This window comes from Ammospiza caudacuta, chromosome 1 (assembly GCF_027887145.1).
Source record: "Ammospiza caudacuta isolate bAmmCau1 chromosome 1, bAmmCau1.pri, whole genome shotgun sequence".
Taxonomy (NCBI): domain Eukaryota; kingdom Metazoa; phylum Chordata; class Aves; order Passeriformes; family Passerellidae; genus Ammospiza; species Ammospiza caudacuta.
In genome coordinates, this window is record NC_080593.1 from 103815491 (window position 1) to 103830112 (window position 14622).

Genomic DNA, 14622 nt, shown 5'->3' on the forward strand with positions numbered 1-14622 from the left:
GTACAAAATCCACTTACCCTTCCCACTTCTACGAGATTAGTAACCATGATTATGCTTGCTGTGTTTTCATGCCATACCATCCTCCAGAAGTCATATATTGTCTCCTGCATTGGTCCTGAAACAATAAATCAAATGAAAGGTTACTGAAAGTCTCATGATTGGAACCTTGTCTCTGGAGAACTTTGTGAAACCGTGACTGTACACATATATTCGTATCACTATCATCATATTTTTCATTTAGGGTCGGTCAATTTCTTTTCTGTCATCCTACCTATCTGCATTTAAGTATTTTTCTCCTGAAATAGTGTTCTGAAAGAAAGTTCTCCAGCACTTAGGTATTTATCTCCATAATACCCAGAAGTGGAATTATAAAAAATGGATAACATCACTCTTTCTTTTAGCAATTGGATGATAACCTAGGGAAGTTGTATTTGGAATGAAATGAGCCTCAAAGGAGTATGTGGCCTTTCCTGGTTTCTAATATTTTTCTTAGTGTACACTATTCATCAAATTAGTCCAACTCCTAAATTGTAGTTCCTGAAGTGAGGCAGAAGTTATAGGTTTTTTTTGCTGCAGTGTATCACTTTGGAAAACAGTGGGGAAAGCAGCAAAGAAACCTGATGTGCCATGGCAGCAGGTCCTCTGCAGTTCTTCCCCTGTGTGCTTCTGTTCATGAACATACAGGGCATCCTTCAGTATCATGCTGAAGCTGGGTACCAGCTCACAGGAAACACTACAGAAATGCAAAAATGTTGAAAAAAAACCCACATCTCTTTGTGTGCACCTGGTGCTGTCTGTTTGTAGCCTACATATCTTACCCATCGTGCATGGTGTGCCACTCCAATTTGAAACCAGTGCTTTAAAATCACTGAGCCAGTAAGAGTAAACAATATAAACTATAAGCTTAACATCCATACTGAATCCATTACTGAACTGTCACATTGCAGTAAACAATTAGAGGCTTATTTAGAGGAATGACTTAAATCTAAGCTAATTGGAGTACAAATGGATAATGTATTGCCCTAATGTTCCTTTAGTAAAAGAAGCCAACACTCTTCAAGCATTACTAAACCATATATTGACAGATTTGGGCAGTTTGGCATCCATGTTGTGTATTTTGATCTCCCTTTGAAAATAAAATATTCACTCTGAAATCAAACATTTAGTGGAAAATATAGTAATATATTACTATATTGTCACAGCAGAGGGCTTGGACCAGATGGTATTTAAAGATCCCTTCCATCCCAAACCACTCTGTGACTTTGTGATTCTGATATTATAGGCAAACCAAAACAAACTCACTAGGAAAATAACATCACAGTTATGACATAACTTAGATTGGAAATTTAAGTAAAAGGTAATAGACTAAAACTCTTGAATTTTTAAAAATTTGTATTTATTTACAGAAATTCCAAATTATAATTTTTCCACCCATAATTTGCAGAGATCATTTAAAGAAGCTATGTATTCTCCCCCTTATTTTATCTGTCTTTAAAAATGATGCATATATTATGAGTTTCATAGGTCTCCTTATAGTTTTCGTTTCCTTATAGGTTTCCTTGAATTGCTTTCATTGTTCATGGGACAGGAGAAAAAGCCATTTAAAACAACAGGAAACGATGACTTAGAACACAAGAAATGTCAGAAGGTCTTAAGAGTAGAATTAACAGCAGAAACTCAAGCTACAGTTTCTGAAATTACTAAATTCAAGCTGATATTATAGGTGCAAAACTCAACACCTTTCTTTTTTAAGTTAACAGCACAGAACAGGTGATATTTTTGTGAGATTTTATTCTGAATTTCAACAATACTTTAATCGCTCTGCATCATATAGAAATTTACAGCAAGCATTTTATTTCTATCTAAGTGTCCTGGATATGTGATACAGTCATGGTCCAAGTGCAATTTTGAATGTCACAGCAATATAATTAGTACATATTGTAGTGGAAGTTTAGCTTGTTTGTGTTTTAATATTCTAGGATTCAATGTAGCTTTCTTTTGCAATAAAGTCAGGACAGCACTGGAAAGGTTTTGTGCCAGCCTCTCCTACTGATTATGAGGAATCAGAGTATTCCACTCACTCTAGGAAAATACTGTCTCTGTATAGCTCCCTCCTTCCTCTCAAATCTGAAGCAAATATTCGGCTCAATTACTGCTGCTATTATCTTTCAAGGAGCATAGCTAAAAGTGGGATTAGGGAAAGGTGGTTTTCCACAGAGCAGTGTCCTGGAAAAAGCCTGCAAGTTCATGACACATTATTAACACTATGCTTGATCAAGGACAAAAAAACCACAACATTGCTGCTTCAAGAACCCTGGTTTAATGGAGAAAATCTACACGGCTCCCCTGCATTCTGTCTTCCTAGGACTGTGTGATGTTCAAATAACTTTAATCTGAGCATATTTTTGGTAGTGCTGCAGGAAAGATACATGGTCTACACATCTACACAGGTCTCCTCGCCTCACAAGAAGCCAGAATCTTTGAGAAACTGTGAAGCAATGTAGCAAGTTTCTTTATATATTAATTCAGTTTTCTTTCCCACAGATTCACTTGAGATACACGACAGTTGGGCCCTACATTGTAACAGTCATTTCTTTTTGACAGCTCTGGAATAACCTGCAACAATTTAATCCTGATTTCTTTTTTCTCTACAGGATGTGAAATTTGTGCTGTGATTTAAAGATTCCTACATTTTAAATCCAGAAACCACAAATTACAATTGGGAAGAGTTTCTAATCACTAATTTATTCCTGTAGATTTTGAACTTGCCATTCTCCATAAAGAAAAAAAGACAATAAATTACATGAAAAAGAATTCTTTAGGAAAAGTAATGGTTTTTTGCAGGCCAGAGAAAGAGCTGAGCTATAACAAGGTTTTCAACCTTGATTTTAAGTGTACTTCTAGAAGAAATGTCCTATTCTGCAGTGCAGATTATGCTCTTGTCAATCTTACTAGCCAAATAAGACAACCATAATTAAAAGTGCTTGACAGGATTTCCTGTTCTCCCTTCATATTCTCACATGTTTTCTTGCTTTTTGGGTCCAATTCTTACATGTAGCCTCCAAACTTCTTTGACGTTCAAGACACCAAAAAAAAAAACCACCCCAAAACCTACCTTAAAGTCTCAGTTAGCAATTCTTCTATATCCCATTTTTATTTTCTTCTTGACATTTTAAAAATATTTTCTGACACGTTAACAAATTATTACTTGTCTCCAGCAAGAACTGAAAAGCATTAGAGGCTAGGCAGGGTTGTGGGATTTATTATCCTGAAGAACTAAACAATTTGATTTCAGAGACTTGTGGTAGGAGGAGAAAAGAGGCTATAATTGTTCTAAGCATCATCTTAACAGATGTGTGCACAATAGGCAGAAAGGTTATTCTCAGCAGTTGCCCCCTTGCAGGAGGAGAAGGTCTGAAGAGAAGGTACTGTGCTAGTCGACGGAAAGCCTGCAGCACACCCCATTAGCTCCACAATACAGTACTTGGTATCAAAGGTCTCTGCTGCGAAAAAAAAGAGATCACCAACGTACTGCAACCAGAAGATGAAAAGCAAAGGAAGATAAGAAAAAGAAATCAACCCTCCAAACCCCTAGCTAATTCAATGCATTATTGAAAAAACTCACAGAAACGATTGGTTGTGTATTTTACAACCATTGGTTCTATTACCAGCAGCAGTTAGTTGCTGCTCTGGGAACAAAAACATATTAGGAAATGGAACATCACACAGCTTTTATGAACAGTTTAGACTCTTTAAAGCTGCTTTTGTAACCAGTTTTCTAGTTCCTCTATTTCTGCTTCCTATTGTGAAACCCGCTTCTGAAAACTGGTATTGCTACAGGGGTATGAGATCAATTTGAATATGATGAACTAGCCCAGAATATAGGAAGAAGTGTTCAGGTGTAGGGAGGGAATAAAGCAAGCACATGAAGAAACAAGTAAAGCCTGAATCCTGGAGCCTACACAACATTTACTCACACAGGACTTTTAAATCTCTGGGTCATTTTTCAATTTCTAGAAAAGCAAGCAGCTTAGACAAGGAACAAATAGCTTCCAAAATATTTTTCTAACAGAGAATGTCAAATCCACCAGCTAACATTTGGTCCACCTGAGACTGAGTTCAGTGACAGATATTAAAGTTAAAAATGCGCAGAAAATTAACAGATACCCTTAAGCTCCAAAGGCTCCCCAGGGACAGCACATGGGCAGTGGGAGCCATAAATATGTGCTAATAGACGCAGGGGACTGACAAGATGCAAGACTTATACCTGCAGCACTTAAATTCCATCTTGAAAAGAGAGCAGAAATACCCCTTACAGTGAGCGGCCACAACCACACTGCATGAGGAGGTGACTATAAAATAGTCCCTTCACCTACTGGTTACTGCGGTTTCTGGTAGCAATGATAATTTTCAATGATAACTGCCTCCACTTTTTACTGAAGCAAAACCTGCTGCTTGCTGCTGTGACTGCCTACAGCTGGACTACTGAAAGACACTTAGCTAATATACCTACTTAGAGGGAGCTGCGTTTTAGCCCTCATTCTTTTACTATGTATGCTCCCTTCAAAATGAACTTGAGACACAGTGAGTGTTTTCCTATTAAGAGATATGGCTGCACGGCAACAACAATAACAACAAAAGCAATGATTCCCTTTGCAACTACAATGTCAAAAACTCTCAAACCCATTATGTAGCAGAAATTGTCTAAAATACACTCAAAAGCATAAAACCAGAGGGGAGTAAAATACTGGGAGAGGAGACTACAAGGCGGCAGATTAAAATTTTCAACAACTCTTGTTTTCCTAACCAACCTTTTGGGACAGATGTAGCTGTTAGTAGGATAATTTATTTCACAGGAGGAAAAAAATTTAAAATTTGCACTGCCAGTCCAGAGATGTGGTAATCTACAAGAATGTGTTATTTGCTCTTTTAACCATGCTAGAATTTGGATATAAACATGCCTTCAGAAAAAGGTATGTAATAAACTGCAGCTAATTGTTACTTTACACTATAAATGTCACTGACCGCAGGCAAGGGAACATCTCCTGTGAACAGAATATATTTTTTTCCTATTCAGTAAGACAATTTGTCCAAGATTTTGCCAAAAGGAGTTTGCAGGTGCATCATTATGTGACCAAGTTTTCATGATTGTTCAGTTCTGCTAGTCTCCCAAATACCTCCTGGGAAGCTCAGAACTGGTCAGCAGCTCTGCAAATCTGGACACCTCCTTAGGTGACCAGGTGTAGGCTACGGAGTCTTAAGATTGAATCCTACTTTTTCAGAAAGTATTGTGTCTTCATCTTTCTATCTTAGTCAGCTTACTATAGAGAAAAGGTACAGATCCCAGTTGTGCTGACTTAGCCAACCTGCAAGATAAACTGCTGGTTCAGTATTTTTTATAATTCCATGACCACACAGCAGTACAGCTGTTGTTGAATCATCTTCACCTTCCCAAATGAGCTGGTTTCTGGAATGAAAGGTGATTTGAAGATATGCTCAATTGCTGATAATCTGATTTGTCAGGGGCAGTCTTCACCATGTGCTTGTTTGAATACTTATGGTATAGCATGCATTGAACTTTCACTCATGCTTCCCGGAGCTCTTAAGGATTTAATGCCTCTGTGAAGTTCAGAACAAAACTCTGCTAAAACTTCAAAAACTCAGGCAAAGATTATGCATCTTTTCTCTCTCAAAATAGGTGCAGATATTTGTTTTCTATTTTAACATACACACTTAACTTTAAAGGTATACACAAGAGCATTTTAATAGGCACAATATGTGTGTTCCTATTATATGAACAATTTTGATATCTGAGATAAAGCTGAAGTCAAGATATCACTACACCATGGGCCCACTGCTCATCACTAGCTATCAAAATGCATATAGATCAGTCTCTTGCGTTTCCAGGTCTCAAGGAAATGATGATGAAAGAGAATCAGGTCACTTAACCTGTAAGGCTTCTAAATGCTTTAATGAAGTCCTCCAAAGTCTGTTCCAGAAACTAAAAAGAGCATTGAGGGTAAAAGGTACCCCAGTGCCATCCACTTGTGCACTTTTCCTGAAGTCTCCTCCAGGCCTGTCACTGTAAGAATTAGCACACTAAAAAGCAACAGACATTTGTACTGGCAAAACCTGGCTGCTAAGGCTTCAGTGTTATTTATTAATTGCTAGTTTCTAGTTGTCATACACATTTTACACACTAAATAAGCTCAATGAAATAAATAAAACCCCTGTAATGAGCAGAAAAAAACCCATGTTTTTGCTTTTTCCCTCCTTTATTTAATTTGAGTTCCTATTTAATTCCAATGTTGAGTGTGATGATATTTGAAAAGCACTTTCTAACTTTAGCCTTACAAGTGTTAATAATTACATAATATTCAACAGGGCTATATTGTAATTATACAGCTATGCTGGATTTCCTGATAAAATCTTCATTACAAATGTCTTTTTCCTTGGAAAAAATATAAATAAACAAAGTTGTGGATGGCTTACCACTGAGGCTGGTTCCCTATAGGTATGTTAGACTAGCAAGGATGCCTGAGGCTATGGCTACTCTCATCGAAAAATCTTCCGCCTCAGTCTTAGACCTTATTTTAACAATTCTTTCATTGTAGTAGACTCAGAGATTGCACAGAGAGAAGCCAACTGCTTGCAGAGGCAGTAATGGCCTCATACTCAGCTGAGAAAAGATACCAATTTGTAGGTGAAAAATTCTACTAGAACTTAATTCACAAATAGAATTGTTTATTTTCTCCTAACACTAGTTTGAACTCAGGCTTCAGAACACACCATGCATATCAGATATATCTGAGTTGCAGCCAGTCTGCCAATTTTTCTTTTGGCCTTTTGCAACAACACCACCTTATAATGCTTACCCCCAAAAAAACAGTATGCAGCAACACTGCTCAACAGTAAGTCACCTCAGATATACTCAAATTGGTTAATCAGGACTGAGATATAAATTTAAAATGTGCCTTTCATTATTTCCTTACTTAGATGCATTGTCAATAAGAAACAGATCTGACTGAATCCTGTTAGCTTGACATTTCTGGAAAATGCTGCTTATACAGCAAGCTGAAATGCTTTATTGGGACAAATCCGGCCTAGTGCAGCTACTGGCAACATAGAGGCTTTCTACTGTATCCTTTGCTCTGGAAAAACACAGCTTTCTCTCATTACCAGCCAAAGGACAGCACAGTGAATAGTAATTGGCTGATTTTCAAGCACAAACTGAATCCTACCTGCTTTGAGCTAGCCAGTCAGCCAGCCCTGCTGCCTGCACACAGCTATATGTGAAAATTGGCTTTCAGAAAATGAAACGTTCAAAGTGCTTTCAAGTCCCATTAGCTTTCAACAAGGCTTAGATTACTAAGTGAGTGTGGAGCATGTGGAAATTTTATGTATAGCTCCCATGAGACTGACCAGTGCTTTGGCTGGCTTTCTATACCACCTACTCCTATATTTAAGCAGTCAGCACTAGACCTCTTACAGTAAGAAGAATAAGAGAAGATTGACCTGTAAATTCTCCATCTCTTTCTAAAAATAAAAAGAAAACAAAAACATTGTTATTTACAATGTACAGTAGTGGGGAGCCAGAGTCCCACTATTTTATGACATGATCTAGTGTTTCACAAATAGCTAAAATAAAAAAAACCCCTCCATTCTGAATTCCCAGTTTAATATAGAAATACTTTAAAATATTATCCTTTGAGCAATAATAAAACTGATTACTCCAGAGATTTCTTCCTTTAAAATTGCTCATTTCATAAAACCAGATAATTGGTTTGAAAATGCATATTGTCTAAATGTATGTATATTCACATACACATCAGCTGCTGGCTAGAGCTGGATCATTTCTCTTGTTGGCATTGCCTCTGCTCCTATTCTGCAATGATTCTGTGGCTAGTCAGATGGAGGAATGTGGTATTTATTCTCTGGAATATCACATGGCATTTTCTTTATTGATACAGATCTAACAGGGCTGGAACAGTGCCCATCTCAATGCATTATTTTGTCTGCATTATGGTACTATCTAGAAATGTCAGTCTGGGACTGGAGCTCCATTGAGCAGAAGTGCCTTACATACAAAATGCCCATGAATGCACAAAGGTGTTCATGCCCCTCCCACTCATAAGAAGCCAAACACACCTTGAAAGACAAGAGAAGAAAGGCAGGCTTTGAAAGACCTGAACAGTCTTGGTACAATACACGGCAACCACAACATGACAGCTTCTACCATTCTTGAATCATCTTACCTGTTCCTGCTCCATGTTAGTATTTCCATCATTTTCACAAACAAATCATTGCTGAACTTATTTTAAAGGCTGCAACCACACTTTATTTGTGCACTCTTGACAGGTGCTATTTAAGACACTTTTATACCACTACAGCTAATGCTGCCAGCTAAGTTTCCATCTAATAAAGTGTTACACACTTATTGATTGACATTTCTCCATGGTTAGATTTCCAATACTAGCTCAGTTTGTTCTATTTGAACAAAATAAAATGAAAATGGTTCTCCAAAGAATAAATAGCACATTTCCACAACACCTTTTGACTACTCACAGAAGTACTGCACCAGTAACAGAGGAACTGGCTGCAGCAGAAATTGTCCAGATTTTAACAGTTAGCCTGAGATGAGACAAAGCTGAATGTAATAAAAGCAGTGTACATAGTACTACTGTCCATTTTTGTACCCTTATGCCACTCAAGAGAGCTGCTTTTTCTGATCTTAACTGCAGGAAACTAAAAAAACCCCAAAAAACAAAAAACAAAACAAAACAAAACAAAACAACAAAAAAAAAAAAAAAAAAAAACAAAACAAAACCCAAAAAACCCACAAAATACCAAAAAAAACCCCACCACCAACAAAACAGTGTACTTGTAGTTGAATGTCGTTCATCCAGTCTAACTGAAGAACTCTTTCTTTCATATCGTTTGCTTGCCCCACAGCAGAGATGTTAAATGGTCTGTTCCTCTCATTAACATTTTCTCAGACTGTGTAAATCCAGCATCTTCCAAATTCTGAATTACATGTAACACTCCTGGGGGTGAGGAATTCCCTAGTGAAGGCTATGTGGGATACCTGAGTCATGCCAGAGCCTTGAATCTTTACCTTGCAGCTTTTAAGACAGCACTGCTAGACAGTGGCTTGCAGAGAGTGTGCTTCAGGTTTTTCTTCTATGAAACAGGAAAGCTTTGAATAATGTAATTGTACCTAGAGGCCTTGATGTATTCTCCAACAGAGTGTACTAGCTACAGAGAAGTAAGTCTCACTCATACATGGACCTTCTTTCACTCTATCTTCTACAGATATTTTAATTGCTTATAGTCAAGCATGTGAGAAGAATGATGGTGACTCATCTGGGAACCAGAGATACAGGTATGAATACATCAGATGGGACAGCAGGGAGAGGCACTGGCTGTCTGCCCGAGGTCACAGCTCTGGCTGAAGGGTTACTCCAGGTGGCTTGAGACCATGGTTCAAACCTGAGCTGTCTTTGTGAGAGCAGTCCAACAGAAAGTTTCAGTTGCTGAATCAGTGTTTTCCACCAAGAAAGCTGTTTCTGTTTCTAATTTGTGCATTCTTCTTAATAAGCATGATTTGCATCATGGAAATATGAATACCTATTAATCACTCATTCTAAATAGCTCATCTGAGCTTGGAAAGACTAACACATACAGATTTTTTTTTGGTAAAAAACATGCTGCATCTAGCATTTTCAAAACAAAAATCTTAAGTAATTGACTTGTTGGACTGGGCTCTTCATATCAACTTGTAATGCAGAATCAATTTTGATGATGGATGAGAAGTTTAAGATCATTTTATCCCCTTCAGTAGAAGGTTCCTTAGGGAATGGACAAAAGAACCTAATTAGTCTTTTGCATTTCTACTTTCTATTTCCATGTTGAGTCAATCATAAGCATCAGATTGTAATAAAATCATCACTATTCTCTAGCTCAAAAATATGAGTTCATTTTGGCTACTTGTTTCTTTTATTTTTCCCCAAGGACCTTATTGTGAAGGAATGTTGCTCATGCCTGTGAGTAAGATATTCAGATGCGGTATTTTTTAATCTTGTACTGGGAGTTTAAGTGCATTAACATGAAAACTTTACGTAGATGAACAAACAAGATAATTTAGTCTACATTAAAGCATAAGTAAAAATGCTTGGAAAAAACTTCTGTCACAGTTTATTGTCCTGATACGTATCTCATGAGTGAGATGTATCACTCACAATGTATTTTTATATTTAAGGGTAGAGAACATTGGTACTTTTATTTCTTCCTCACAGAAATAGCCAGTATCTAACAACTATTAGTCAGATCAAGATATGTACAAAACCTATTAAAAACAGATGTAATTTGATATTTTAAAGCAATATTTATATTTTCAATGTCAAGATAATTATGATTAAAAATCAAATCTATGTAACCAAAAACTCAGCACTATTATTTGTTGTTATTTTTGGGGACCACCTCGTTATTTTTACCACTTTGAGTAGGAAAGGGCAATGTTAATGTTTTAATTCTGTTTTTTCATTATATTTTATGGGAGACTGCAGTATTTGATGTACACTGTGAACAAGGAATACCATTCTAACATGTCAAGTGTATTTGTGCTCAGTATAGACACAATACATGAACGTGCTTGCAACAGAATGAGATTTAGAAACAGCAGAGGGAATCTCCAGTCTACATCTGAATATGCAACTGCATGGAAGAACACAGATGGACAGGGAAAGAAATTAATCTAATAAGCCTGTATCTTTTTTTGTTTTCAAAGGCAGTGCTTCGAAATCACCTGGGCAGTCGTGTGCATAGGTGGCCACATCAACACCACAAGGGATTTCAGTTGCCTCCAAAGGATATAAAAGAGAGAAAAAACCGACAGATTTCAAAGATTTGGATATGGTTACAAGACAAAAAACCAAATAAATACAAAAACAATCAACCAAAAACCACACAAACACAAAAAACCCCAACTCTCCAAAAAAACCAAAACCATCCAAAACCACCATAAAAACAAAAAAAAAAACCCACCCCAGTTTATTTGCTTCTTGATACATTTGTTTCTGAAATACATTTTTTTTTGTAAATTTGCTAAACTACTTTTAATCTAGGAGATGAGAAGACCAAAAGCCTTCTTCCTCCAGACTGCTGAAGACCATCTGGTGAATAAACTTCACAGAAAAAAAGATGCCCTGACTATGTGATTTTTCTGACAAACTGCATTTCTTGGCCTTTTTTCTGCTTTAGCACTAGGCTTCACTGATTACCAGGTGTGTTAACAGGACTCTGTCTAGCACCTCTGGCTGCTAGGTACTCCCCCCACCAAGCCAAATTTATGACTGATTTTTTGTCACAGATGGAAAACTTCTCATGACACATCAGCTTTTCATAATTTGCCTTCCTCTGAAATACAGACATGCAGGTGAATTTGTACAGCTGATGCTGTATACACCTTCCTTGAACAAAAAGTGGATTCTAGTGAATACTATAGGCAATTAGTAGTCAGAGCAACACTAATAGATGGTCACCTTTACAATGTTCTTTTCTGAAAGTGTTTCGTTCACAAGGACAGTGTGCTCAGCTCTTGAGTTTCAGAAAGATGACAATTTCCCTGTTTGCAGAATACAGTTTAAGTTACATATTTTTGAAGAAGAAAAATATACTACTTTTCACACAATCTTCTATTTTCTACATCACAACCAAGAACCATTTTCTTTTGCCTTGTTGCCATATATAGTGCAAGAGTTCTACTGTCATTACATTGCAAGGGTTCCTTATTGCAAGAGTTTCATACCCTCTTGATGATTCTCGTAGGCATCTCCTCTAGGCACTGACTCTTCCTGCTCTTAATCCTTAATAATTGGCTCAGCTGCAACTCTTTACAGGGTAAGATTACTTCCTATACGACCTTTATTTACTTATGTTCTATCCCCCTACATGCCTTATTTGCCCCTAATTATTTACTGAAGACTCTAATTTCTCTTACTTCTTTATTCTGATATGCAAAAATCTGTTTTAAATTTTCTAGCCCGATTTTCACAACACAGAATTCAAACCAAGATCTTGTCTTTGAGACAGAGATCTATGTATGCTCTGAAGTCCTTTACGTCTGATTTACTGCACCTCAGTCTGCGGGGGGAAGAGGATAGGCAGAATTGCTTTTTCTTCCTCTGTGGCTTTGACCATGGACTACAGAAAAATCATCATTTTCTCTAACTTGTTTCACAAGCCACATTGACAAGCAATTGAAAGAACAGCCTGCATGGGATTTCAGAATTTATACTGGCAAATAAATACTAAGTAATTATTTATATAATATCTAGAGCTTGTTTGTACTTTCAGAGAACTTCCAAAGCTTTATGAAAGGTGGGCATGTATTACATGCAAAATGTAGACACACATGTGAAAAATTCAAGTGCCTTCACCTAGCAATGAACCTATCAGCAGTTTTCTAACAGTGTTCCTATTTCACTTGGTCTGTACACAAAGATCCAGGGAAAGGAAACACTGCAACAAAGCCTAAGCCAACTTTGCATCAGAAAACCATGCTAGCTCTGCATGCCTTCCACCTGAATGAGGTGTCTCATTCCCTGCACAAACAAAACTACCCCACAGCTGATTACAACAAAGACACAAAAATACAGAAATCATGAAAATGGCGAAAGACAGCTCCTCTGACAGTTATCACAAAACCCTGCTATTACAAATGAAGATTCAGAGAGAAACTCTGATATTCTCATGCACCACAAAGTAGTAACTTGTAAAAAGCATTGACTTTGATGGTTACTAGTTTTTAGTACACACTGTTTCTTTTTGTCCTCAACACCAGTAAAAGTACAAATTTCTAACAGATACTCAGACATAATAGTAATCATGAGTCTTTGGTGGGTAATGGTAGCAAGTGAGTTAAGGTGAATTTACCACATGGCTTCACAGTATCACCTGTAGACGTCACTTTCACATATAAAGGGTCTATTACCTCTGTACGTGTTTAGGTAGGGGCAAAAAGTAACTTTTTCATTTGTCACCACTATCGCAAAACAGCTGAACTTGGTTCTATAAAGCCTCACCTTTCTAAAGGGGGGCTGAGAATGGGCTTATATCTGTGACTGAAGACAGATGGCTTCAACCACCTTTCTAATGTTTTGAGGATTAAGAAGTAAAGAACAGCAGCAAAACGAGTTGAATCTTCAAGATTAATACAGGTACATATAATTCAATCATTTAGTATATATATCAGCAAAACAGCCTGGCTGTTTGCAGTCCCACATCCTGCAAAAAAATGACAGCATCTATGAAACTGAAAAATTGTGGACAACTATTTTGCCTTGCTGTTATTTAATTCTCCCTGAAGTAATTTCACATGTTATTATTCATCTGAAGGCTAAAAAAGTAGAAGAAAAAGTTTCTTTGTAAAGGGAAGTGTGGAGCTTCCACACTGCTGTAGTTGTGACAACTTTTTGCGACATAAAAAATAAAAAACATGCCAAGGAAGTTAAGAGTATTGTTATTTAATGCACTATTTCTGCTTCAGATGCCTAAAAGGCAAGTTTCAGTTTGAAAGAAAATGTGTTTTTGTTTCTGAAAACCCTTATTAAAATGTTCACACAGCACACAGAGCAGTGTATGGAAGAAAGACAAGTATTTTGCAGAAAAGAGAAAGAATATAAAAGGGGTTATTAGAGAGGCAACGTTACGCTGTTGGTAGTGAAGACTGTAAACATTTTCCTTGTAAATATTTATTTTCAAAAGTTTCTAACTTATACCTAAAACGTCCTCCTGACTGAAACTTGGCTTGATGTCTGTCTCCATAATAAGCAATACAGAAAGCAATTTTGCATCTGCTTTACAACTGGATACAGAGGGAAAAAAAAGAGGCTGAAAGGCTACACTGCAACATTGTATCTAAAATTGTTTTATTTTCAAGAGAAACTTTTTACAGTCATTAAGATATGCTCTGAAGTATTTCCACAAAACATCTCAGATCCAGCCGCTCTGCGTGCTGCAGAAAGCAGAGACAACATGAACTGTGGGGAGCATTCCAAAGTCTGAGATGCACAAAAGAACATATTTTATATATAAAGACATGCAGCCTGCATGTGAGATATCTGCTGTTTCACACGAGTGACCTGCTTGAAAACCTACCCTGGTGGAAATGGCCATGAGTAATGCTGTAGAACTGTGCTAACATTCATTTGTCACTCATCATTTACAGCTGCTGGTGCTGTGGAGGAGGAAGCATCCAAAACCCTTGACAGAGACTCAGTAAAAGAAGCTACAACATAGCTCAGTAAACTACGTGAGCTTCAGGAGACATGGAACAAATAAGTACAAAGCCAATTATTTTTTTCCTGCTCAGTAATCAAGGTGAGACATGCTGGATCAGAAGTCATACAATAGTCAGAATATCCAGCACTGTGTGTAAGAATAAGCACTGTACAGATATTCACCCTAATGCTCTCACTGAAGGACCAAGTTAAAATTAATTGATTACCTAACTTCTGTAAAAAAGTAACTTTTAGCTGCCAGTAAATTGAGCAGATCATACAAGGGCTCAATATTCTCCTATACAAAGAAGAATTATATCTATGGGAACAAGGGATATATAAA

General features: G+C 37.1%; 1 protein-coding gene across 4 annotated transcripts in view; it reads right to left on the bottom strand.

The window, feature by feature from the left end:
- Positions 1-14622, bottom strand: part of PTPRM (protein tyrosine phosphatase receptor type M) — a 442137-nt gene that overhangs the window by 34003 nt on the left and 393512 nt on the right. For all 4 annotated transcript variants that reach the window (XM_058818601.1, XM_058818619.1, XM_058818610.1 and 1 more), the window contains one exon: positions 18-115. In XM_058818601.1, the coding sequence (XP_058674584.1) occupies positions 18-115 (98 nt within the window). The remainder of the gene's footprint in view (positions 1-17; positions 116-14622) is intronic.